The sequence below is a fragment of the Eptatretus burgeri genome, chromosome 10, assembly GCF_056783735.1.
Source record: "Eptatretus burgeri isolate ZD-2024b chromosome 10, Ebu_testis_v1, whole genome shotgun sequence".
Taxonomy (NCBI): domain Eukaryota; kingdom Metazoa; phylum Chordata; class Myxini; order Myxiniformes; family Myxinidae; genus Eptatretus; species Eptatretus burgeri.
In genome coordinates this window covers 4,609,352-4,637,310 of record NC_140970.1, presented here as the reverse complement: position 1 = coordinate 4,637,310, position 27,959 = coordinate 4,609,352, and the positions used below count along the sequence as shown (strand labels likewise).

General features: G+C 49.3%; 1 protein-coding gene across 2 annotated transcripts in view; it reads left to right on the top strand.

Annotated features, from left to right (window-relative positions):
* Nucleotides 1-27,959, top strand: part of LOC147017857 (tumor necrosis factor receptor superfamily member 19-like) — a 39,841-nt gene that overhangs the window by 7,243 nt on the left and 4,639 nt on the right. Inside the window, exons 4-7 of one of the 2 annotated variants that reach the window (XM_085896909.1) lie at nt 9,485-9,517; nt 10,757-10,977; nt 11,449-11,534; nt 27,493-27,694. In XM_085896909.1, the coding sequence (XP_085753035.1) occupies nt 9,485-9,517; nt 10,757-10,977; nt 11,449-11,534; nt 27,493-27,694 (542 nt within the window). The remainder of the gene's footprint in view (nt 1-9,484; nt 9,518-10,756; nt 10,978-11,448; nt 11,535-27,492; nt 27,695-27,959) is intronic. The other variant, XM_085896910.1, reaches the window with a different exon arrangement.

The window sequence follows — 27,959 nt, the reverse complement described above, 5'->3', positions numbered from 1 at the left end:
GAGATGTTGGATGAGCAGGTGTCCACATACTTTTGGCCATGTAGTGTATGTTGAATAAAGTTTCAAATGAAGCACCTTGCCACCATTAGAGCATTTAAATTGCATCAGATGTGGAAATAAATGTGAAGTGTTGCTCCCAGCTTGCCGGCTCGATGACAGAAGACACAATTTGCATTTTTGCCACTCTATCCCTATCCCGTTTTGAATCCTATGTGGGCACGGGCAACTTGCTGGTATGGCTAATTTTCTATCCTCTCACCTTCGGAGGTTTTGTGCGCTTCTCCAAATCAACTTCTTCTTCAGCCCCTGGCAAGTAATGGAAATACTACGATCCCTCCCTGTCACGAGCATGTGAGTGATCCACTATTGGTGTGGTTTGACTGAGCTGGCAGCGAAGCATTGTGAAGGTTCATTTGGTCTTTAGCAAGTTGACCAGATATTTGTGCTATTTCTTTACTGGCTTGAAGATGATTAGGAATCCGTTTAACTTGCGGTGGTTATATATCCATGAGGCTCCAATCATTCCACGTAAATAGTTCAGGATTTTCATGCTTCCAAGACGGAGTTTTCTTCCAAATTCCATCCGTATTTAGCACAACGATGTGACGAGTACACGCCCTCGAGTTGTGGGTAGGCCGCCAGTCATTTGGCCATAACACCTTCCTTATCCATGAAGCTGCTCGTTAATATGACCAGGAAATTGAAGGACTGGGACACCTCTCAACCACAGATATTTCTCATCCTTCCCATATTTTCATGTGTCTGATTTGCATCCATGAACGCAACAATAACCGTCCATTTTGGAATTGCCCTCAGTTTGACACTCATTTAATCAGTTGAGTTGTGTTTAAAAGACTCATTTCGCCCCAGCAATGGCAACGTATTAAAATATATGTAAAACGCTGGCTTACGCTGAACTTTTGATGTTTTTTTTTTAAAGATTCGGACGTATTCATAACGACTTGGTCTTATGCATAACGTGTTAGTAACGGGCACAGAACGTTTCGTTGTGTTTTAGATAAGTTATAACAACCAATGCTGAACCTGTTGTCGGCCTTCACAACCTATGCCCAACGATAGTCTAACTTATGCATAGCGTGCTGCACGCATCGCCGACGATGACGTGGCGTAGGTTATGAAAAGGCTGCCGCACAACGATTCAAATCATAACCGCCGCAGAAATGGAAGTGTCAACATCGCAGTCACACCTTGGCGATCTTGCCAGCGTATGCCGACCTCTGAAAAATGCATCTAAAACGCTGGCGCACGTCGAATACGGTATGAGTAAGTTTGGTATACGTGAATAGAACGCTAAAGTACGCTATCATACGTCATATTAAGTGGAGTACGTCTTGTAATTTTAAACATGTTGAAAATTTTACGACGTACTTGCCGTATGACACGCGCTCCGCATGCGATGGGAATAAGTTGTACGCACGATATGCGATCGTTGACACACATCGACACACGTTACTCGAAAGGTACTAATAAGTCGAAACGCGTCAAGGTAATGGTTAGCGTCAGTGTTCCAGACTCCGGGTTTTTTTCTTCGGTATGACGGTGTTCAGTGTACAGTGCGGTTATGATTTAAATCGTTGAGCGGAAGCCTATTAATTATATTATATTATAACCGCACTAGAAATCGAAGTGTCAAAATCACCATCATACTGAAGGAAGGAAGAAAAAAAAAACAAAAAAAAAACAGGGAGTCTGGAACACTGACGCTAACCATTACCTTGATGTGTTTCGACTTATGAGCACCTTTCAATAACGTGTGTCGATGTGTGTCACCGATCGCGTAACGTGAGTACAACACATTACTCATAGGTTAGAAATAAGTTTCGGGTATGCTAAACATTACCTCGACGTGTTTCGACTTATGAGTAACTTACAAGTAACATGTGTCGACGTGTGTCAACGATCGCGTGACGTGCCTACAACTTATGGCCAGCGTTATGCGGAACGTGTGAGTCATACACTGGCATAAGTCTCAAAATTTCAAGCATGGAAACTTTGAGGACAACCAAAAAGTACAACGTTTAAAGCCAGCGTACAACGATGTATGGCAGTGTTTTTCATCGTGCTCTCAATGTTATCAAAACTTGCCCATAACGTATTTGACGTGTGCCAGCGTTTTAGACAAATTTTCCAAAAATCGGCCTAAGCTGGCTAAAACGTCAAGGTGTGACTGGGCCTTTAGCAGAAGTGATGCAATGAAAACAAACACATCGTGAATGAGCGAAAGGCATCGTTGGGCGTTCCCGAGACATTCCGAAAGTCCCTTATTGGCGTATTTTAGAATGAGCTAGGATTTGGAATACACTCTCCTGCCGGGAGCGGCAAAACACATTACACATTTACATGGAGACTCCACCCTCCCGCTTCCCGAACCCCTGCAACTATGAATTTCTTTTAATGGCTACTGTGGTGTCGTGGTAGGGGCGCTTAGCAGGCAGACACGAGCGGAGGAACAGTCGAGCCCGGCTGTGGTGCACAAGCGGGAGCGCGGACGTACGTTGCCCGCAGCCCTCCTTTATTACATACTCAATACACTCACGAGCCGTGGCGACTACGGCACCCACTACCACGCCTCAGGCGGCACGCACTCCTTATATCCCTGGCAGACACGATGATCACGCCGACCACTCCCCCCACCATCATGCCCTGCCCCGCAGGCTATACCACACTCCTCCCTCCTAAAACCATGATTATTAAATGATCAGCACTATAATAAGCATTAGCAGCACGAAATACCACGGTATCAAAGCAGACAAGGTACAAAAAAGAAAACAGTAAAGTATAAAAGCACATCACATCATATAACGTGTGGATGCGAGCGAGCGGAGCTGCAACGGCCAGGTTCCGAAGACTGAGCAGCACAATGAACCCACAAAACCCTGACCGTGTTACCGATATGAAGCAGCAAGGCGAGAAGCACAGCATCACTATGCAGCAAAAGCGCCCCCAGGCGGCTCATGCGTACATGGCCTTCGGCGAGGTCGTGGCGACCTCCCGAGCAAACCTCCCCCGGCACCATCAAACGCCTCCGGCCCACAAGGCGGCACACCTCCCCCAGCCAAACCTGAAGCAGATAAACATTCCGAGGCCGGAAGCCCGCTGTCTGGAAGCCGTGGTGCCAACGCCAGACCCGATTGACCTTGGGTGGGGGCGCTGAACAGCGCCGCTGGCTGGATGCAACCAATGCCCCACAACAACCCACGCACCACAATCAGCTGAGACTCCAACGCACGTCCAAACGGCCTTGAGCGAAAACCGAGAGCCGCGTCCCAGGCGCCAGGCACGTCTGACCTTGCCGAAACCAGAGGTGGGGGTAACGCTGAACAGCGCACCAGCCCTGGCTCCGAGTCGATCTTCGAGACCCACACGGCAGTTAGACGGTAGCAACTCCATTCAAACCACACTTCAACCACAGGCCCGTCATAAATCAATAAGAATATCGTTGGTACAATTGCAAACTCATTTTCTCGTACAGCGCGTTCTTTCGATAAAATCCCTGCACATGACAAAGCAACCACCCGCGCCCCGGGGCAATGGGAGGCCAACAAAACCTCTTTATTTGCCACCACCGCTCCCAAAGCCTCCACATCATATCGATCATAATGCAAATCCCATCGATTGATCTCAGCCAAACCTATTCTCACACATGAACTGTCGGCATTTATTTCAACAACGTTAAACCGCATCACTCTAGCAATTAACAACAAACACGCAATGAACAGCAGCCCAGAAACCACATCACGTGTCCATCTCTTGGTTGTCGTCTCAATGTTGCGAACCGTGACTTTCTTGAACGCGACGGGCTCGCCGCAACTCCCCGTTGAAACTGCCCGAACAACACAGGCGCGCATTGCCTCATGAACGCAGGCGAAGCGCGAGAGCTCATCGCGAGAGCCGGCACGGCCCCCGCTGCTCCCGAACCACACATCACCGTTGCAGGCAGCAACGAACGGCCGCTCCCATTGCATCGATGCGGCTCCCGCCGCCAGAACCTCGCCCTCGGAACTCGAAGACAGCATCGAAGGGAGCACCGGCACACCTGGAGGTACGAACTGGAGATCCAGCCCGAGGTGCGTCAACCAGCCCCGACCCAAAAGGGCGGGCCCCTCCCCTCGCACCACAAACACCGAGAGTAGGGCGCTTCGACCCCGGTAGAGAATCGAGACCTCGGGCACCGCAAGCGGTGCAATCGCTTAGCCGGTGTACATGTGCGATGCGAGGGCAGCACGAGTGGACTCAACTCGACACCCGATCAGTGCCCCGATCACTTCGACCTCCACTGGCATCGGTCCTGTCACCGTCGGACCAACTGAAACCAGGCTCAACATGGGCAGCATCAGTGCCCCGGTCACCTCAACCTCCCCTGCCACTGATCTTGTCACCTCCGGACCAATTGAAGGCAGGTTTAACATCGGCAGTATCTCCCGTTCCGGGTCGCGGGAATCTCTGTGCCCAGGCTGCAAAACTCGACCCGGGGCGTTACCGTGTACGCCATGCACCGAACACCGTACCGGCAGTAGGTCTCGACCCGGGACGGAAGGATCACTTCGCACACCGCCATCTATGACTGTTATGATGGGCGATGACTCTCGGCACACACACCGTAGACGTCCCCGAGTGCTCAGACCGCCGTCCGAGTGATTGCATTGCAACGCTCGTCCACGACCCGCGCCGCAGACCGTGCGCGCGGCCGTGCGTGCCTGGAACATCGCGCTGACCTCCGGATCATCTGCTGCGCACCGACCATCGAGACCCCGGACATTCCTCAGAGCTTGCGCGACGTCCAACGCCGCGTCCGAGCTGAACTGCGTGTCCTTGTTCTTTAGTCGTGGCCTTGCAGAAATCATTCCCCAGCTTTGTCGTGCCTCAATTAAACGAACTCCGAGCGCGGCCGTGGCCGAAGTCGACTCCGACGAAGGCGGGCATGCGTCCGTGCGCCGTGCCCCGACTTCCTGTCATGCCTGAGCTGGCCGCGCTGGCGAGCCTCCTGGCTCCGGAGCCTGCGCGCGCGGCGAGCGAACCTGCGATACGCTCTTCGCGATGCGTACTCCTCCGGAACCTCGAACCGCGCGGGGTGCGCTGGGTTACTCGCTGCCGATCCGAACCCAAACACCCTGCACACGCCGATCCGAACATCCTCGTCGCCAACTGTGGTGTCGTGGTAGGGGTGCTTAGCAGGCAGACACGAGCGGAGGAACAGTCGAGCCCGGCTGTGGTGCACAAGCGCGAGCGCGGGCGTACTTTGCCCGCAGCTCTCCTTTATTACGTACTCAATACACTCACGAGCCGTGGCGACTACGGCACCCACTACCACGCCTCAGGCGGCGCGCACTCCTTATATCCCTGGCAGACACGATGATCATGCCGACCACTCCCCCCACCATCATGCCCTGCCCCGCAGGCCCGCAGGCTATACCACAGCTACAACCTTCCCAGGCACCCCCCAAAATACAACCACAAAATTCCAACTCATTCCATCCAATGCTTTAGTTGTGCAAACAATTCAAAAACGCACACACACACACACGCACACGCACACACACACACACACACACGCACACGCACACACACACACACACACACACGCACACGCACACACACACACGCAAAATTATATATAGTATGATTAATGTTTACGCTGCTAGTTGCACAGAATGTTTGGAGTTCTTTGAGCTGTTAGTTGTTTACGAGCAAAGACAACCCTGTCGCTTCGCTGGTAATACGAAAGGGGGGAGGGAGAAAAATATGGGACAAGAGGGAGGGAGGGTGGGGGAGAGAGAGTGGGGAGAGTGAAGAGGTGGAGGGGAAAGGAGAGAGGAGGGGTGGGGGGGGGCGAAGACAGTGTGAGGTGAGAGGAAGGGAAAGCAGATGCACGGTGGAGCGTTAATTACGATTCATAGTCATCAAAATGATTTTGCATAGAATAGCAGTGAAGTTGGAAACAAAATATTGTAATGTCTGAAATCCATTTTCTACTGGTCATACTATAAACACCGGCTGGACACATCCGGAGACAAAACCCACCGGACGCATCCAGAGCCAAGCTGTCCGGACACGAACACTGCCCAGACGCATCCCGGGACGAACACCGCTCGGTACCAACTACAGTACTTACTGTATACAACCCAAAAACCTTGAGTAGCTTTCACCGAAAAACAGCGTTGCACATATCTAGACATTTCAGGGATATGTTCACAAATATTAATGTTTTATACGTGTGATGGGTGGAAAAATAATTGGCTCAGTAATTTTGAAAACACGTTAATATGGCAAATGCCTTGGAGATCGGGTGGTATTTCAGTACTCACTCCGGGCGACGGAGCGCGAACCGGCTCGCTCCGGGCGACGGAGCGCGAACCGGCTCGCTCCGGGCGACGGAGCGCGAACAGGCTCGCTCCGGGCGACGGAGCGCGAACAGGCTCGCTCCGGGCGACGGAGCGCGAACAGGCTCGCTCCGGGCGACGGAGCGCGAACAGGCTCGCTCCGGGCGACGGAGCGCGAACAGGCTCGCTCCGGGCGACGGAGCGCGAACAGGCTCGCTCCGGGCGACGGAGCGCGAACAGGCTCGCTCCGGGCGACGGAGCGCGAACAGGCTCGCTCCGGGCGACGGAGCGCGAACAGGCTCGCTCCGGGCGACGGAGCGCGAACAGGCTCGCTCCGGGCGACGGAGCGCGAACAGGCTCGCTCCGGGCGACGGAGCGCGAACAGGCTCGCTCCGGGCGACGGAGCGCGAACAGGCTCGCTCCGGGCGACGGAGCGCGAACAGGCTCGCTCCGGGCGACGGAGCGCGAACAGGCTCGCTCCGGGCGACGGAGCGCGAACAGGCTCGCTCCGGGCGACGGAGCGCGAACAGGCTCGCTCCGGGCGACGGAGCGCGAACAGGCTCGCTCCGGGCGACGGAGCGCGAACAGGCTCGCTCCGGGCGACGGAGCGCGAACCGCTCGCTCGGGGCGACGGAGCGCGAACCGCTCGCTCGGGGCGACGGAGCGCGAACCGCTCGCTCGGGGCGACGGAGCGCGAACCGCTCGCTCGGGGCGACGGAGCGCGAACCGCTCGCTCGGGGCGACGGAGCGCGAACCGCTCGCTCGGGGCGACGGAGCGCGAACCGCTCGCTCGGGGCGACGGAGCGCGAACCGCTCGCTCGGGCGACGGAGCGCGAACCGCTCGCTCGGGGCGACGGAGCGCGAACCGCTCGCTCGGGGCGACGGAGCGCGAACCGCTCGCTCGGGGCGACGGAGCGCGAACCGCTCGCTCGGGGCGACGGAGCGCGAACCGCTCGCTCGGGGCGACGGAGCGCGAACCGCTCGCTCGGGGCGACGGAGCGCGAACCGCTCGCTCGGGGCGACGGAGCGCGAACCGCTCGCTCCGGGCGACGGAGCGCGAACCGCTCGCTCGGGGCGACGGAGCGCGAACCGCTCGCTCGGGGCGACGGAGCGCGAACCGCTCGCTCGGGGCGACGGAGCGCGAACCGCTCGCTCGGGGCGACGGAGCGCGAACCGCTCGCTCGGGGCGACGGAGCGCGAACCGCTCGCTCGGGCGACGGAGCGCGAACCGCTCGCTCGGGGCGACGGAGCGCGAACCGCTCGCTCGGGGCGACGGAGCGCGAACCGCTCGCTCGGGGCGACGGAGCGCGAACCGCTCGCTCGGGGCGACGGAGCGCGAACCGCTCGCTCGGGGCGACGGAGCGCGAACCGCTCGCTCGGGGCGACGGAGCGCGAACCGCCCGGCCGGGGCGACGGAGCGGGAGCCGCTCGCTCGGGCGACGGAGCGCGAACCGCTCGCTCGGGGCGACGGAGCGCGAACCGCTCGCTCGGGGCGACGGAGCGCGAACCGCTCGCTCGGGGCGACGGAGCGCGAACCGCTCGCTCGGGGCGACGGAGCGCGAACCGCTCGCTCGGGGCGACGGAGCGCGAACCGCTCGCTCGGGGCGACGGAGCGCGAACCGCTCGCTCGGGGCGACGGAGCGCGAACCGCTCGCTCGGGGCGACGGAGCGCGAACCGCTCGCTCCGGGCGACGCAGCGCGAACCTCTCGCTCTGCATAACGTAGCACAGCAAAAGCGTCCACAGTGAGTGAACGATTCACTCATGATGACGTAGTGCGGTACCGCCATTGACAATGGCGCTCGGCAAGTGGTTTAAGAACTCATGCAAGCACTACAATTAAATGGTTGATAAGGAACGGTTAGCCAGGCTGTCGCTGCATACCATATAGGATACCTTAAACTTTAAATCTGGTCTTCACCAGGCACACAGCAGTGAATGGAATAAAACAAATTCGTTCAAATAACGACTTTTTCCACAAAATAGTTGCTGCTTCGTGCAGAACAACCTGGATACATTGCAAAGTTCAACCACCCATGAAATAAACATTTCAGAAAATCTGTCATGTTGCCTGGTCGTCTATGCACTTGTCACGTGGTACATTGGTTTGGGGTCTGCGCAAACGTTTATAACTTTTTTTTTTAACGTCACTTTTTCACCACATTTGCTTCGATTCCTGATAGAGCACCTCGCGAAACCTCCGTAAATATACAGATCTGGCAGATGCTATGGATAGGCAGTCTCTCTGGTGGACAGGGCATGAGGTGGAGCAATGAATACATAAAATCATATCGCTCAATGAAGTTGGTTAATTTGGGCACGTTCCTCAATTTTTTTTTTCACTCGAGATAATTCTCCAAACAGTAGAAAAAAAAATACGTTTAATGCTTTGGAAATTTCACATTTTCTGGTGTATGTATGGAGAAGGAGAAACCTTGTTTGCTTGCTTGCTTAAAGTAAATAGGTATATAGGCTTGGTTATAAGACTCATTATTTCTTTAAATTATCAGATTTCACTCCAGATTTTAAAACATTATTTAGTCCAGACGATATCCGATCCTCACAGCCGAAATAATATTTGAATGATACACTTTAATTCATCCGTGAGGGTAGATCGTGGAAAATTACATCACGTAATGGATAAAATCGCTCCATGCTCCTAATTTTAAAACTGTAGCACATACAAAAGCGATGTATACAGCAATCTGTAGTTATGATGAACAGGCATTTCAGAATGCGAGTGAGGAAAGTGAAAAAAAATACTTTATCGTTAAAATATCGTTGGCCTGTTCCAAGGCAAGGCATGGTTGAGCAGGCCAAAAAACATGGCAGCTTCAGACCCCAGTGAGAGCGGTGACCAAGGATGCGCCTTACAAAGGATATAATTGTACTTCCTTGGAGTTTTCTTCATATTCATGCAAAGTTTCAGGCTGCGAGGTTTCATGGTTTTGGAATTATGGAGGACACACTGAGACACACATTTATTCACATAGATCTGCTTCAATATCACCTCCTTTGTGATGTTTCGCCCTCTATTTTTGAAGTACTTTTTCCTCCAAATGTTACAATTATGTAGTGTAAAGCTTCAGTTCTTTACAGCAACGCTGTTGTTCTTTCTCTGCCCCATTGCTTTCATGTACACAGCGGTTATTGTATCGGGATAATTACCTCCTTAAGGTAAGCCATAGCTTTTGGTTTTTCTCTGACCAACTTTAAATATTTGACAAAATGAGCAATTGCTTGCTTAAAACTCAAAAAGCAGAACAGATTGTATGTAACTGCTTCAGCTTCAAAAATACCTCGCTTGATGTTTGTCATACAATGGTTTTATAATTAAATATGATGTACTGTTGGACCACGTTATTCAGTATTCGCCGATCCCATTTATTCGTCATAAAGTGTGACCTGATTTGACATTTGCACTTCATGTATTTGCTTTTTATTTTTATTTATTTATTTTTTAAACACTTCAGGAATGGCCTCCAATATCCACTTGGGAAATTGGAAAGCAGACAACATCACAGCATTACGTAAAATAGTGCAAAAATGGAAGGTCATGGAAACCATCATTGCAGTTGACATAAAATCATGCCTTTTCTCCAAAGGCCTCATCTCCAATCAATTTGGATTCAGACCTGGTCACGCTACCTTGGACATGCTGCTTCTACTCTCCTAACAATGGATGGAGGCCCTCAATGTCAGACAGATCAAGGCCGTGCATCTCTCTGGACTTATCTCAAACTTTTATTGCAGTCTGGCAACATGCCTTGCTCTCCAAACTGTCTGCCCATGGAATCCAAGGCCAACTCTACTCTTGGATCTCTGACTTCCTCCTCTTTCATAGACGATGTGTGGCTCTCAATGGGACCCTTTTGTCTCCCCTCCCTGTCAAGGCTGGAGTACCCCAAGGAATGGTTCTAGGCCCAATATTATTCTTAATCTTCATCAATGATCTCACTGACTCTCTGGAAATTCCTCTTTATGTCTTTGCTGATGACTCCAAACTCTGCCGTGACATCTCTCATCCTTTTCACAGACAGGCAGCAGTCTTTTCTCTCTCCTCATATCTTGGCAAAATCACAAAATGGGCAAACACAATTTTGCCTATGCATCTATATTGTCCACCCTTTGCGTTTTGCCTTACCCCTCATTGTTACCCACATCCTTTGTTTATCTGTTTCCAACTACTTTCTCCCTCTGCTCTGGTGTTGGTGTTTTACCCTTTCTTTTTTTTCTTTTTTTCATTTTAAAGAATGTCCCGATATTCGTGAAGCCCGACATTCACAGCATTTTTCAGGAATGTATCCCCCGCGAATAGTGGTGTCTGACAGTATTGGATACTTTTTATGAGAATGAAATATTTTATTGCCTTTAACTTTTTGTCGTCTGCGTTTGCCTTTGTCATCTCTCCTCCAGCCATGCGGCTATGGCAAAGGTGCTGGAGCTGTGTGTGTCCGCTGCCCTCCTGGACGCTACCGTGCATGGGACAGTGGAGGAATCGATGGAAGGGCCGGTGTCAGCCGTGATCGACGGAATGGCCGGTGTCGGCCGTGCAGGGCATGCCATTTGCTACACCGCAGTACTTTGGCCAATTGCACCCGAAGCCATAACGCCGTGTGTGGTCTCTGCATGGATGGGTGAGAGGAAGAGTGAGTGGTTGAGGAAAAATTACAGACTTTGGTTGAGGGGTATAAGGTTGAGAGAGATTGATAAAGTGACAAGTAAGCAGTTAAGAGGGAAGATGTAAGCCATTTTTATGCTGGTGCAACTTGTGAATGATAAATGAGGTGGAAAAAAGAAAAAGAGAGAGAGAGAGAGACAGAGACAGAGACAGAGACAGAGACAGAGACAGAGACAGAGACAGAGACAGAGACAGACATAGAGACAGACATAGAGACAGACATAGAGACAGACATAGAGACAGACATAGAGACAGACATAGAGACAGACATAGAGACAGACATAGAGAGAGACATAGAGAGAGACATAGAGACAGACACGAGAACTTGTCTGAGAAAATGGTGAAATATGTGGTGCTTGTTTTAAACGAGGAATGTGGTGTCATGTGGTAATTTGTTACATTATTTTTTAACATGGTGTGCTCTCAGCTTTTATCTCAGGAAACATCTCGGAGGGTTGACAGAGGGAGATTGCCTTCCCTGTGGAGATCTTACCCACAATGAAGAGAAGCAATGTAGGATTGTTTTTCATTCCCTCTTCAAATGACAAGGTTGTTGTTAAGAAGCTTTTTTGATCAGACTGAAATACCAAGGATGTACTGACTTGTATTTTGCTGTTATGGATGATACTGTCCTATTTTCTTCATTAGTATTTATAATAATGAAAATAAACTATGATTCTGATTTTTATTTTTATTTTTTTATTAAGTCTTTTTTATGCCTCCTCTGATGAAGTCACCGGAGGCATTATGTTTTTGGGTTGTCCGTCCGTCCATCCGTACTTACATACATCCATGCTAATAGTCTCTGATTTCTCTGCAACCGCTCATCTGATTGACACAATTTTCACCATTGGTGGGACTACTCATGTAGAATGTTTTTTAATGATGATTATGACATCATAGGTCATGTGCTATGGCAGCCATGTTGGAAAAAAAGAAAAACCTTTGGACCTCTGCATATCTGAAACTGCCCATGGAAGAAATTGAAACTTGGCACATGTGAAGTAATCCCATGGGAAATAAGTGATTTGTTTTTTGATGATGTCATAGGTGGCTTCATTATGATGTCATCATTGCATACGTCAAATGCTTCATCTGATCAGTATGAAAAATTGAGGGTCATCTAGGGAAAAATTTTATGGGGGAAAAAAGTTGATGACATCATCGGTCACGTGGTTCGGCAGCCACCTTTTTGTGAAACATAAAACCTTCAAAAATATTCTACTCCGAAACGGCTGAACAGATTGAGGCAAAACTCTTATAGGTATGATCGTCTGTCCATGATTTACAAAAAGGTCTCCACCTGTGATGTCATAAGTCATGGTTTGGCAGCGATCATTTTTGGAAGAATCAACCTTTAAAAATGTTCTTCTCCAGAACGGCTTGAGAGATAGAGGGGAAACTTCACAGACATGTTCCCCAAGCCTTGGGGATACCAGTGTTTTCAAGAATAAATAGGTCGCATGGTCTGGCAGCCATATTGGATTGAATGAAAATCTTTAAATTATTTCTCTTGAACCGCTTCATCAATCGATGTGAAATGTCTTTTATGATCTGGTAGTCATGGGGAATATATGTTTTAAATTTCAACATGATCAGACACATGGTCTGGCAGCCAGAATTATTTAATATTTTTAATCTAGGTTCAGGGATTTAAATTAAACTTGGTCCAAGTATGTATAATGATGTAATAATGTGGGCAGAGCATATCTGGTGACGACAGGATGTCAAATGGTGCCCTTTTCATTTCTTATTATTATTTAGTTTTCAGGAAGTTTCTCTCGAGATTCACGGAGGCTCTTCCAATGCATCTTGATATGCAATCTACATCATATTTTTGTCAGTCTGTCCATCACATCTCATGAGGTTGTGAATGATATGTTGTTTCATCGTCATTTAATTTTGACGTTGTGTAAACTGTATATGTATATATTATTATGTTTGTGGAGCAGATGGAGGAACTTCATAGTAAAGTTAGGATTGTATAGTGTCGCATGGTCCGTGGACGAGGAGGAGACATCTCAATGTAAATTAAGTATGGAAAACTGTCAGCTTAAGATTTTTAGGTGTCACCCCATAGGGGATGGTGCTGTGTTAATGAGGTAGGGTTTAAGGCTAATTTCTCCCTGTATGTGATTGCCCCCTGTGACCCTTTCCTACGTTTTTGCATTTACAAAGCCGGCTATAAAAAGGAACGATGCTTTAACAACTGGCAGGCCACACCCCGAAGCTTGGGATTGGTCAGTGTGACGTGGGAGAGGTGGGCATGATCAGAGAGCAGATAGTTGGTACGAGGTACGTGGTTGAGACGGAGGGTCTCATTTTTGCTCTCCTCTCGGCACGATGAAATAGCAGCACAATTCTCGTTCATGCTGGTGTAAATTCATTCACGTACTGAAGCTAGATGCTAGCCAACGACTGCTCCTGGGTCATGAAGGTCGTACGATTCTGAGAAGAGAAGAAGAGCACACCTCGTGGCCTTATCTCAGGGCCTCAGAAATCGTCTCGTCATATGGTCAAGGAGAAAGGCGGTGCCCATTTGTTGTGAGTGGACCTGGTGTTAGAGGAGCGGGGTCGGCATGTTCGTTTGTGAGAAGAAACTGTTCGAGGGTTTGTGGGCTCTTAACGAAGGAGGACCATCCACGTGAATTACCACGTACCATCTCGATTTGTATTACTTTTTAAGCACCAAGGACGCATCGACTCGGCATATCTGTGGAAAATCGAAAATTATTCTCCATTTGAGTTGCATCATACAGTGATGTAACCCGGAGACAGGACGGATATGACAGTCCACTTCCTGATGCGATCTCACAGCTATTCTGAAGAAGAAGAAGGAGAAGGAGAAGAAGAAGATTTCGACTTTGATTGCTCATCTACCGACTTTATAATTTCGAAATTGGAAAAAGACACATATCGATTTTGAAGTGTATTCAGGGATAAATTAGCATTGAGGTGGTCTGAGCATTTGAGTTCCCCTTTCATGAAAATATGAAATAACTAGAACAGCACACTTTCGAATGTTCTACTTGGCTGGGATGGTGCCTTAAGTCTGTGTCGGGAATCGTACCTTTTTCTACTAGCTTTGCTTTTTTTAAGTCATTATATGTTTTTGCAGGCTTGGTGGTAATTAAAGTATACTCTTGACTGGCTGCTTGGGAAGGGGGGGGGGCATTAGAACAGTGTATGCAGAAAAATGATTATAATTGACTTTGAGTAATTCAAAGGAGCATTGTGAGAGCAGGGTTAGGGAGTGAACCGTTACATGCTCTTAGCTCTACTTCTGTTTCACCATTCCTGTAATGAAATGAGCCAACTGCTTGCAGCTGGTTAGGTTGAAAGGCCAAATGTGAGATAAACATTTTGTCCAAAGATAAAACCGAGTATATAAGAGGGTAATAGAACCGTCTCTGACAGTGACGGCACCCTCCGAGCATCCTCAGTTACTGCAATTGATGCTCCTGTTGTTGCCGTGCTCTGTGCATGCACCTTGCTAAACAATAAACAGCCTTTTCTCTCAAGTATATCATCTGTCCGCAAAATACCTTGGTGAAGGGTGATCCACGGTACGACATCTGTTTCTGGTGTATGCACCCACTCCATCCCATACATGACTTCAAAAGGCATGATTGAAGATTCTGCTCGAGATAAGGCAGAATGTCTAAACTCTGTCTTTGCCTCCAAATTGGGTGTACTCAACTATTACGTATCCACCTCGAGGCGCCGAAGCGAGTGCACCAGGTACGTAAGGATGTCATGGCATATAATATGGACAACGTGCACCGTTAACCCGGCCTGTGTGCCGCGAGATCCCTGGTGATGACGTCACTCGCGCACCGAACCTGCGCGGTTTCCCGTGCAGGCCAGCACACGCGCATCGTGCCGGAAACCCACTCCGCGCGTTCGGCGAATGCAGCACGTGATGCCCCGCACACACGCCCACGTGGGAACCCGCATGTTACAACTTCATCCCGCAGTCGCCATTTGTTAGGGTTAGTACACATTCCTGAGTGGTACTCGCCCAGGCCGCTCCGAAAATGAGGAACAGACCTTGGACGCCACGTTCTGCAGAGCCGGCGCGATTTCCACAATAAACCCGTCCACCGTCTGGGTCGGTCTGACATCCATTTTCATGCACGCACCCACGCCCACCATGACACTAGCACCACTCGCACTCAACCACACACACCGGGACATTCATATCGGGGCTTCGTGCTGCCACAAGCAATCCTGGGGTTTCTCTACCCCCCAAGCTCCGTGTGCACCCGTTCACAGCACTCATCCGCTCTACCTCGTTCGGCCCGATCAGACTCACCTCGTCGCGATCTGCTTCGAGAGAGCGTATTTTCTCCCTCCGTTCCTGAAGGAGGCTATCCTGCTGCTCGCACTGGCTCACGAAACATTCCCCATGCTCAACCTCATTGTCCCTCTCTGACCCTATGTGTGTATGCTCGTCAATTACTATATTTACTTCATCCTCTACCTCTTCTGATTCCCGTGTCTCTGTTTTCATTTCCATTGTCTCTTTTAATTTTTTTCATTCTTGCGTTTGTGTCTCCGTGAATTTTTCCGTCGCCCCCTCACGTTCATGAGTTTCTTCCTTTGTCTCTTTTATTTTCTGCGTCCCCGTCACCTCTTTTAGTTCCTCCGTCGTCCCCTCGTGTCTCACCCTACACGTTTCGGTCTCCCCAATTACCGTGATGGCGTCTTTCGTCACCCCGACCTCACCCGTGTCCATTGCGGGCCCGACACAATTTGCACTCCCTCCTGTCGGTTCGGTCGTTCCGCCACGTGGTGCCGCCATGATGCCTTTTATGCCCCTACTGGAGATTCAACCCCATACTCTGCATCTCACCCCGCTGCGTTTGCATATCTCCCCTCATCCCATCCATCCGTTGCGCGTTCACGTCCATTTTGTCGTTTATGCCGCGCATATCGCACGCGTTCACGTCCATATTGGCATCCATATTGCTTTGCATCGCCTGTATCATCCGAACCAACTGTTCGATGCCTGATGGCTCTTGTGGAGCCGATCCGCCACGATCGGTCGCGTTTTCGCTGGGGATCGGGGAGTACATTTGACGGGGGGGGGGTTGTCATATGCCGCCCTGCGCCCCTTACGGACTCTGAGTTTGGTTGCGGGGAAAGTTCTTGCATGGGGGTGGTGTCCTGGACCATGGATTCGTCTACCACTACATCTACCTCTAAACCCACCTGCTTCAGCTCATGTTGGCTCACCATGTCGCGTATTGGGAAGTATATTTTAAAATGCTCGCAAGTTGGGGGACGGGGGGGGGGGGTTCGCTCCCAACACCCCTGATCCGAATCCGTGAATTTCGTGGAGACGGAGGGGTTCGAATTTCGCTCCTGAATACCAATTTGTTCCGGATTTGAACCTGTCAATTTTGTTAATGGAGGCGGAGGAGTTCATATCTCCAAACCTGGTGTTGGCGCAGTGGTTAGGGCAGCGGCTTGGGATCCAAAAGGTCCTGAGTTCAAGCCCCGTTGGGCCACTGAATTAATACACCAGGGGGTTGACTCAGCCTGTCATCCTTCCGAGGTCGGCGAAATGAGTACCAGTGTACGGGGCCGGTGTATACCCCGGTTAAAATAGGTGTACCATATCCCTGTGTCGTAAGAGGCGACCAGGGTTGCGTCAGGAAGGGCATCCGGCGTAAAACATGTGCCAAATCACTATGCGGATCATACAGATGATCCGCTGTGGCGACCCCTAACGGGAGCAGCCGAAAGAAGAAGAAGAAGAAGAGGAGTTCATATCTCCATGACTGACACCAATTTGTTGCGGGCCGGGTATCGGTGACGAGCACGACCGCGAGATGGAGCTGCAGAGTCGACTCCACCGAACAACTGGAATTTAGATCGTACCTTTCAAAAAAACTCCGACAAGTACGGGTCCCTTACCGGACCGTGAATCGTCAATAATTACACCACTTGGTACAGGGTTATTTACCAATCTTCAAAATACCTAGAAATCCACGTGGCGAGTTACTGAGTATTCACACCCTCGACGGCCCTCGTACGAGTCGAGCCGTTAGCGTGCCCAACCCGAGCGGACGGTTGCCGAAGTTCCGTCAGTCCAATCGTACATTTACCGTGGCAACAGCCTTTGTAATTCACCAACACGCGTCACGCTAAGCCAATGAAGGAAACACAGCTACAAACTGATACATTTAACAAATGTATTTATTTATTTATAATGGGGCAGGGGAGCACGCAAGAAGGCAGAGTTATCACGACTAATGAGAAGCAATAGCAATTTATGTACAAACACTTATGCAAGTTTTACTTAATAGACTGGTGCCACAAACACACACACACACGTACACCCAAGAACTGGTGGCCACAACCTTTATTGAGGCCTCCAGCTCGGAGAGAAAGGCAAGCTGAAGACCAGAGCCTGCCTCTTGAACCGCTTCATCAATTCCGTTATACCTCGTGTGGTCTTCGAGCTGGCAGGGTGGTGGAACTCGGACCCTTCGCGTGCGAAGCGAACGCAGCAACCACTCGCGTCAGGTGAACGCGATCTCCTTGTTCACCGACAGAGACACGGCGCGCAACCGACTGGCGGTTCCCGTCGAGCCAGGATCTCTTGAGCTCTCGTTCACCGACAGAGACACGGCGTGCAACCCTTGCGGTACTTGACGAGGAGGATCTACGAACTCTCTTTTGGTCCGATCGCGCTGCACCCTTATTCACCCTGTCTCGGGGTGGGGGGGAGGGAGGGACGCCTCCACCCTCCCCGCTCTCCCCCGCTGGATGGTTTTGGCGCACAGAATCGCTCGTCGCCCTGTCACTGGCCAAAACGAGCGGCAAGTCCGTCGATTGGCCTGGGGGCGTGGTGCCGTCACGCGGACCGCCTTTCTCACCGTCGCGGGGTCTGATTGGCTGAGCGGCGGGCACCCCACCCGTAGCACGCTGATTGGTCGAGGGCCGCCACGAGGCTCCTCCTTGAACTCCGCCCACAATGGCGTCGGTGTGAGGAAGCGAGGTGAAGGTGAGGGTGAGGTTGGCGTTGTTGTAGTTTTGAGGGTTTAAAAATAAAAGAAAACCCTGACTATCAAAGTAACTCACAGCACATGTACATTCATTCACCCATTAAACGAGGGACGGGGACCCTAACTAAAAAACACATACTTACCGATATAACTGTTCTATAGGACCTGTATGTTGAGTGCTCATGGCTTCCAGATTCGCAACAGGTTATGTTTTCCTGTCTGTCTGTCTGTCTGTCTGTCTGTCTGTCTGTCTGTCTATCTTTCTGTTTGTCTGTGTACAGGATATTTCAAAAAGTTGTGCATGGATTCGGATGAAATTTTGTAGACAGGTTCGGTGTGTGACAAGAATGAACTGATTCGATTTTGGTGAAGATTCAGATCCGGATCTGGCTACAATAATTTTTAAAATGATTCTTCACCATTGAGAGGTAAGGCCAAAAACGAAATGTAGCACGATATCTCAAAAAGTTGTGGACGGATGTGTGGCAAGGGTGTTTGGCAAGGAAGAATTGATTCAATTTTGTTGAAGATTCAGATCTGGATTTGAGAATTTATTAAAAAAATGTCAGTGAATCTTTACTATTGAGAGATCGGGCCAAAAACGATATATGGCATGATGTTTCAAAAAGTTGTGGATGAATTGGTTAGGTGACAACAACACGCTGAATAGTTGTTTTTTTAGGTCATCTCGCCTAATAAAACCAGTCTCGATGTCCGTCCGTCCGTACGTACATCCCCATTTTTTTCTTCCGATTTTCTTGATATTTGGTGTGAGGGTAGATGTCGATGAGGGATGCACGACGGTGTGACCTTTAACCCGATTGAAGGTCAAGGTCAACGTCAAGGCCACTCCAAAGTTGCAAAATTGTCCATTTTCAAAATCTATCTCCTCCGCCGTTTATGATCCGATCTTCGAAATTTGTTCAGATTCTGATATGGAACAATATCTAAATTTGCTCAGGCCGGTTTTTTGAAACTCGTCCTGGTTATCGAGTCACGTGTCTTCAAAGTTGGAAAAATCGTCGATGTGATACGGTCAAAAAAATTTCGCCCGGTCTTGATGAAACTTGGTATGTAGGTAGGGGTCGATGAGTGATGCACGACGGTCTGACTTTTGACCTGATTGAAGGTCAATGTCAAGGTCACCGATGCTGTAAACTTGTGAAATCATCCATTGTCAAAATATCATCCACCATTTATGACTCAGAAATAAGCCTGGTGTTGGCGCAGTGGTTAGGGCAGCGGCTTGGGATCCAAAAGGTCCTGAGTTCAAGCCCCGTTGGGCCACTGAATTAATACACCAGGGGGTTGACTCAGCCTGTCATCCTTCCGAGGTCGGCGAAATGAGTACCAGTGTACTGGGCCGGTGTATACCCCGGTTAAAATAGGTGTACCAGATCCCTGTGTCACAAGAGGTGACCAGGGTTGCGTCAGGAAGGGCATCCGGTGTAAAACATGTGCCAAATCACTATGCGGATCATACGGATGATCCGCTGTGGCGACCCCTAACAGGAGCAGCCGAAAGAAGAAGAAGATTTATGACTCAGAAATGCGGTTTGATTTTTGAGGTCCGGTTTCTAACCTTTGGAGACACATTGATCATAAATGTTCCAAATCAACCATTTTCAAAATCTATCTCCGGATAACTCAGAAATGTCGTTTGATTTCTGAGGTTTTCTATCCCTTTTACTCCCGGGCTTTCGTCTGTACGTTGAACCAAAAGACAAGACGACATCGAAGCCATTCAAAGCCAATCAGGGATCCACATCAACAGAGCTTCAGAGAATGACCATCACCCCCAAACGGGGGTAATTTTTTTCCCCCAGTTCAAATCTTGATCTGGCGTAAGTGCTGTTCTAGTTTTCTCTTGGCATTATGTTGATGTGAATGGAATAATTTATCTTGACATAAAGGGACACATCCAATCAACAAAACCAAATTAAACACAACCAGTTCCAAAAAACAAACATAAGTGGGGGTGGCCATCCCAGCTAAGTAGAACATTCCAATGCACACCTCAAGTTCAACCAACAAGTTTTAACGCATTTAGTCCCACAAACAAACAAACAGACATGTATGTTTCAATGCATCCCCCCTATATCTATGATGACTATCGTTATTATTATACTACAACACAAGGAATATGGGACTTTCGTAATAAGCCGAATACCCCACAATGCATTTGCGTGCACTCGCAAAACTACTTAGTAACAATGACGATCAGGGCATCATATGTTGTGTGTATGAGGTAACAATTGATATTGTTGTGGATTCTCGCCACTCCGGTGTGCGGACGGCCGCCTTTATCCCGATTGCGGCCACGCGTGCCCACCGAACGTGGAAATCCAGTCGCAGCTTTTTGGATCAACGCCGAAACCCAGCTACGGGTGTTGTTAACCACACCATAAATCAGCCAACTCTTCTGTCCACGCGCGACAGGGTTGATCACCGAATTGCCGATGTACCTAATTATTCGCGCAGACAGAAATGCCGGGGATTTACACCTCAACGGAGCCTGCACGAAAACGAGCCGCATTAAGCAGCTCGTTCCGTTTGCGATTGCCGAGCGGTTTTATATCGCCAAGCCTCGTCGGACCCGATTATCTTATCGGTGTTAAAAACCAGCTAATATTCCGAACGCAATTATGGCAGTTCAATGGAGGAAGGGACGCCACGAGCAGGTGAATATTCAACAAAGGGGACCATTTATTTCGAATGGACATATGCAAGCAAGGCAATGAATGGGGGTAGGGGCCAAGACATGAGCAAAAAGACCTACAGCCGATATCTATTTTACCATGCACATGCACTTAGTCAGTTCACTACTTAAAGGACAAGGCGCCACAGACTTCCATGCAAAACCCCCTGAAAAGAAAGAAGAAAAGCACCAGGCTCGTAAGCCTTAATGATTGCTCGGAGCCGGGATGACTGCAGGGGCTCCGAGAGACCGAGCAGGCGACCTGCGACTCTCTTGGTGACTCTCTGGGCGACCCTCGATGTCTCGGCCCGCACTCGACTGGACTCCACCAGCTCCCAACTCAACTCTCGACTCCAACGATGCCTCCAACTTGCCAAGGAGACCAAGGAGAGAGACTCTCTCACCAACTCGCCAACCGCCACCTGCCTTCTTGGCGTTCCAACGCGCCCCTTTATCGCCCTCCCTTCTCGGCGCGCGGGGGAAAATTCCAGGAGAATTCGGCTTGGCTCTTTTGGTGTGATAACTGACATTCAATTTCTTACGTCGTTCTGAGGGATCCGCCCCAACCGTCACTTCTGTTTATCCGTTCCAGAATATCGGGGCGGGAGTTGTCGCGTTGTTCTCTTTCTTTGTAGAGGAGGGTCGTCCTTCTGGCGAATGTGGCTCCTATGGCGGTGTTTGTGGAGATGGCATGGTGGGTGAGATGTCGTGGTTGGCGCTGTGGTGGGGATGGCGTGGTTGCTGAGATGCTGTTGTGGTGGTGTAGGTGGCATGGTTGTGGTGGTGTCGTTGAAGAGATGCTGTTTGTTTGAAAGAAAAGATAGAACAGAATAACGGCTAACTCGAAGATGCACAGCCCGGCACACGAAAAATTTCCATTATACCTCGGTGGGGAAATCTAATCTGGACACACACTTATTGAAATAACTGACCTCCAGGGAACCTGAATGGTGTTCTGTGAATTTCCACAACCGTAACAATTGATATGTATGCCAACAAGTATTGAACGTATTGTATGAATTAGTCTTCAATATGTTTCTTCAAGGCATGATTTGTCATCAATTTCAAAAGCTACTACTGCTCACCGAGCTCATATACACATCAAATGTATTGTGCTCGATTTATAGTGCAGGCCCCATGGATGGAGTGTTATAGAATGCAGCTTTTAACTGCTGAAGGGGAGAAAATAACCTTCAGAAGCCAATGAGTGATCAAAAAAAATAAATATCAAAAATGACAATAGGCCTATGTTAATTAGAGAAAGGAAAGTTACATCGTCGTCGTCGTCCTCATCCGCAAATGGTCACGGGCTTTGACACCAATACAAATTTTTATTACAGATCATAGGCGTCAAAAAGCTACAAACACTACATGGCCAAAAGTATGCGGACCCCCCTTCTAATTAGTGGATTTGGTCATTTCAGCCACGCCCATTGCTGAGAGGTGTATAAAATCGAGCACACGGCCATGCAATCTCCATAGACCAACATTGGCAGTGGAACGGTCCGTACTGAAGAGCTCAGTGACTTTCATCGTGGCACCGTCATAGGATGCCACCTTTCCAACAAGTCAGTTCATTAAATTTCTGTCCTGCTCGAGCTGCCCCGGTCAACTGGAAGTGCTGCTAGTGTGAAGTGGAAACGTCTCGGAGCAACAACAGCTCAGCTGCGAAGTGGTCGGCCACACAAGCTCACAGAATGGGACCGCCGAGTGCTGAAACGCGTAACGTGGAAATATTGTCTGTCGTCGGTTGCAACACTCACTATCGAGTTCCAAACTGATGCTGAAAGCAATGTCAGCATAAGCATTGTTTGTCGAGAGCTTCATGAAATGGGTTTCCATGGCCCAGCAGCCACACACAAGCCGAAGATCACCATGCGCAATGCCAAGCGTCAGCTGGAGTGGTATAAAGCTCACCGCCATTGGACTCTGGAGCAGTGGAAACGCGTTCTCTGGAGTGATGAATCACGCTTCACCACCTGGCAATCCGACGGACGAATCTGGGTTTGGTGGATGTCAGGAGAACGCGACCTGCCCAAATGCATAGTGCCAACTGTAAAGTTTGGTAGAGGAGGAATAATGGTCTGGGGCTGTTTTCCATGGTTCGGGCTAGGCCCCTTAGTTCCAGTGAAGGAAAATCTTAACGCCACAGCAAACAATGATATTCGAGACGATTCTGTGCTTCCAACTTTGTGGCAACAGTTTAGGAAAGGCCCTTTCCTGTTTCGGCATGACAATACCCCCATGCACAAAGCAAGGTCCATACAGAAATGGTTTGTCGAGATCGGTGTAGAAGAACTTGACTGGTCTGTACAGAACCCTGACTTTGGGATGAATTGGAACGCCGACTGCGAGTCAGACATAGTCACCCAACATCGATGCCTGACCTCACTCATGCTGTTGTGGCTGAATGGAAACACATCCCTGCAGCAATGTTCCAACATCTCATGGAAAGCCTTCCCAGAAGAGTGGAGGCTGTTATACCAGCAAAGAGGTGACCAACTCCATATTGATGCCCATGATTTTGGAATGAGATGTTGGATGAGCAGGTGTCCACATACTATTGGCCATGTAGTGTATGTTGAACAAAGTTTCAAATTGAGCACCTTGCCACTATGAGAGCAATTAAATTGCATCAGATGTGGAAATAAATGTGAATTGTTGCTCCCAGCTTGCCGGCTCGATGACAGAAGACACCATTTGCATTTTTGCCACCTCTATCCCGATCCCGTTTTGAATCCTATGTGGGCACGGGCAACTTGCTGGTATGGCTAATTTTCTATCCTCTCACCTTCGGAGGGTTTGTGAGCTTCTCCAAATCAACTTCTTCTTCAGCCCCTGGCAAGTAATGGAAATACTACCATCCCTCCGTGTCACTATCATGTGAGTGATCCACCATTGGTGTGGATTGACTGAGCTGGCAGCGAAGCATTGTTAAGGTTCATTTGTTCTTTTGCAAGTTGACCAGATATTTGTGCTACTTCTTTACTGACTTGAAGATGATTAGGAGTCCGTTTAACTTGCGGTGGTTATATATCCATGAGGCTCCAATCATTCAACGTAAATAGTTCAGGATTTTCATGCTTCCAAGACGGAGTTTTCTTCCAAATTCCATCCATATTTAGCACAACAATGTGACGAGTACACGCCCTCGAGTTGTGGGTCGGCCGCAGTCTTTCGGCCATCACACCTTCCTTATCCATGCAGCTGCTCATTAATATGACCAGGAAATTGAAGGACTGGGACACCTCTCATCCACAAATATTTCTCATCCTTCCCATATTTTCATGTGTCTGATTTGCATCCACGAACGCAACAATAACCGTCCATTTTGGAACTGCCCTCAGTTTGACACTCATTTAATCAGTGCAGTTATGTTTAAAAGACTCATTTTGCCCTAGCAATGGCAGACTCAAAGTTCCCTGATTAGCGGAAGTGAGGCAATGAAAACAAACGCATCGTGAATGAGCGAAAGGCATCGTTGGGCGTTCTTGAGACATTCCGATAGTCCCTTATTGGTGTATTTTAGAATGAGCTTGGATTTGTAATACACTCTCCTGCCTGGAGCGGCAAAACACATCACACTTTTGCATGGAGACTCCACCCTCCCGCTTCCTGAACCCCCGCAACTATGAATTTATTTTAATGGCTGCAACCTTCCCAAGCACCCCCAAAATTTCAACTCATTCCATCCAATGCTATAGTTGTGTAATCAAGTCAAAAACACACACATACACATAAACATACACACACACCAAATTATATGTAGTATGATTAATGTTTATGCTGGTAGTTGCACAGAATGTTTGGAGTTCTTTGAGCTTTTAGTTGTTTACGAGCAAAGACAACCCCGTCGCTTCACTGGTAATACGAAAGGGGGGAGGGAGAAAAAGATGGGAAAAGAGGGAGGGAGGGTGGGGGAGAGAGAGTGGGGAGAGTGAATAGGTGGAGGGGAAAGGAGAGAAGAGGGAGGTGGTGAGAGAAAGGGAAAGCAGACGTGCGGTGGAGCGTTAATTACGATTCATAGTCATCAAAATGATTCTGCATAGAATAACAGTGAAGATGGAAACAAAATAATGTCTGAAATCCATTTTTTACTGGTCGTACTATAAACACCGGCTGGACACATCCGGAGACAAAACCCACCGGACGCATCCAGAGCCAAGCCGTCCAGACACGAACACTGCCCAGACGCATCAGGGGACGAACACCGCTCGGTACCAACTACAGTACTTACTGTATACAACCCAAAAACCTTGAGTAGCTTTCACTGAAAAACAGCGTTGCACATATATTGACATTTCAGGGATATGTTCACAAATATAAACGTTTTATACGTGTGATGGTTGGAAAAAAATTTGGCTCAGTAATTTTGAAAACACGTAAATATGTTAAATGCCTCGGAGATCGGGTGGTATTTCATAACTCGCTCCGGGTGACTGAGCACGGACCGCTCGCTCCGGGTGACTGAGCACGGACCGCTCGCTCCGGGTGACGGAGCACGGACCGCTCGCTCCGGGTGACGGAGCACGGACCGCTCGCTCCGGGTGACGGAGCACGGACCGCTCGCTCCGGGTGACGGAGCACGGACCGCTCGCTCCGGGTGACGGAGCACGGACCGCTCGCTCCGGGTGACGGAGCACGGACCGCTCGCTCCGGGTGACGGAGCACGGACCGCTCGCTCCGGGTGACGGAGCACGGACCGCTCGCTCCGGGTGACGGAGCACGGACCGCTCGCTCCGGGTGACGGAGCACGGACCGCTCGCTCCGGGTGACGGAGCACGGACCGCTCGCTCCGGGTGACGGAGCACGGACCGCTCGCTCCGGGTGACTGAGCACGAACCGCTCGCTCCGGGTGACGGAGCACGAACCGCTCGCTCCGGATGACGGAGCACGAACCGCTCGCTCCGGACGACGGAGCACGAACCGCTCGCTCCGGACGACGGAGCACGAACCGCTCGCTCCGGACGACGGAGCACGAACCGCTCGCTCCGGACGACGGAGCACGAACCGCTCGCTCCAGGTGACGGAGCACGAACCGCTCATTCCGTGTGACGGAGCACGAACCTCTCGCTCCGGGTGACTGACCACGAACCTCTCGCTCCGGGTGACTGACCACGAACCACTCGCTCCGGGTGACTGACCACGAACCACTCGCTCTGAATAACGTGACACAGCAAAAGCGTCCACAGTGATTGAACGATTCACTCATGATGACGTAGCGCGGTACCGCTATCGACAATGGCGCTCGGCAAGTGGTTTAAGAATTCATGCAAGCACTCCAATTAAATGGTTGATAAAGAACGGTTAGCCAGGCTGTCCCTGCATACCATATAGGATACTTTAAACTTTAAAGCTGGTCTTCACCACGCACACAGCAGTGAATGGAATAAAACAAATTCATTCAAATAATGACTTTTTCCACAAAATAGTTCCTGCTTCATGTAGAACAACCTGGATACATTGCAAAGTTCAACCGCCCATGAAATAAACATTGCAGAAAAAAAAATCATTTCAGAAAACACTGGTCGTCTGTGCACTTGTCACGTGATACATTGGTTTGGGGTCTGCACAAACGTTATAACTTTTTTTAACGTCCTTTTTTCACCAGATTTGCTTTTATTCCTTGTAGAGCACCTTGCGAAACCTTAGAAAATATAGACACAAATTTCTCTGACCAACTTTAAATATTTCAAATATTAAAATATTTGAACAGATTGTAACTGCTTCAGCTTCAAAAATACCACACTTGATATTTATCATACAATGGTTTTATAATTAAATATGATGTACTGTTGGACCACGTTATTCACGATTCGCCGACCCCATTTATTCGCGGGTCATAAAGTGTGACCTGATTTGACATTTGCACTTCATGTATTTTCAATATCCACTTGGGAAATCGGAAAGCAGACATCACAGCATTACGTAAAATGGTGCAAAAATGGAAGGTCATGGAATCGATCATTGCAGTTGACATAAAATCATTCCTTTTCTCCAAAGGCCTCGTCTCCAATCAATTTGGATTCAGACCTGGTCACGCTACCTTGGACATGCTGCTTCTACTCTCCTAACAATGGATGGAGGCCCTCAATGTCAGACAGGAGATCAAGGCCGTGCATCTCTCTGGACTTATCTCAAACTTTTATTACAGTTTGGCAACATGCCTTGCTGTCCAAACTGTCTGCCCATTGAATCCAAGGCCAACTCCACTCTTGGATCTCTGACTTCCTCCCCATTCATAGACAATGTGTGGGTCTCAACGGGACCCTTTCGTCTCCCCTCCCTGTCAAGGCTGGAGTACCCCAAAGAATGGTTCTAGGCCCAATATTATTCTTAATATGCATCAATGATCTCACTGACTCTCTGGAAATTCCTCTTTATCTCTGCTGATGACTCCAAAGTCTGCCGTGACATCTCTCATCCTTCTCACAGACTTCTCACATCTATATTGTCCACCCTTTGCGTTTTGCCTTACCCCTAATCGTTACCCACCTTCTTTTGTTTATCTGTCTCCAACTACTTTCTCCCTCTGCTCTGGTGTTTGTGTTTTCCCCTTTATTTTTTAAAGAATGCCCCGATATTCGTGAACCCCGACATTCACAGCATTTTTCAGGAATGTATCCCCCACGAATAGTGGGGTCTGACAGTATTGGATACTTTTTTTTATGAGAATGAAATATTTTATTGCCTTTAACTTTTTGTTGTCTGCGTTTGCCTTTGTCATCTCTCCTCCTGCCATGCGGCTATGGCAAAGGTGCTGGAGCTGTGTCTGTCCGCTGCCCTCCTGGACGCTACCGTGTATGGGACAGTGGAGAAATCGATGGAATGGCCGGTGTCGCCCGTGGTCGATGGAATGGCCTGTGTCGGCCGTGCAGGGCATGCCATTTGCTACACCGCAGTACTTTGGCCAATTGCACCCGAAGCCATAACGCCGTGTGTGGTCTCTGCATGGATGGGTGAGAGGAAGAGTGAGTGGTTGAGGAAAAATTACAGACTTTGGTAGAGGGGAAAAAGGTTGAGAGAGATTGATAAAGTGACAAGTAAGCAGTTGAGAGGGAAGATGTAAGCCATTTTTATGCTAGTGCAATTATGAATGATAAATGAGGTGGAAAAATTTGAGAGAGAGAGAACTTGTCTGAGAAAATGGTGAAATATGTGGTGCTCGTTTTAAACGAGGAATGTGGTGTCATGTGGTAATTTGTTACATTATTTTTTAACATG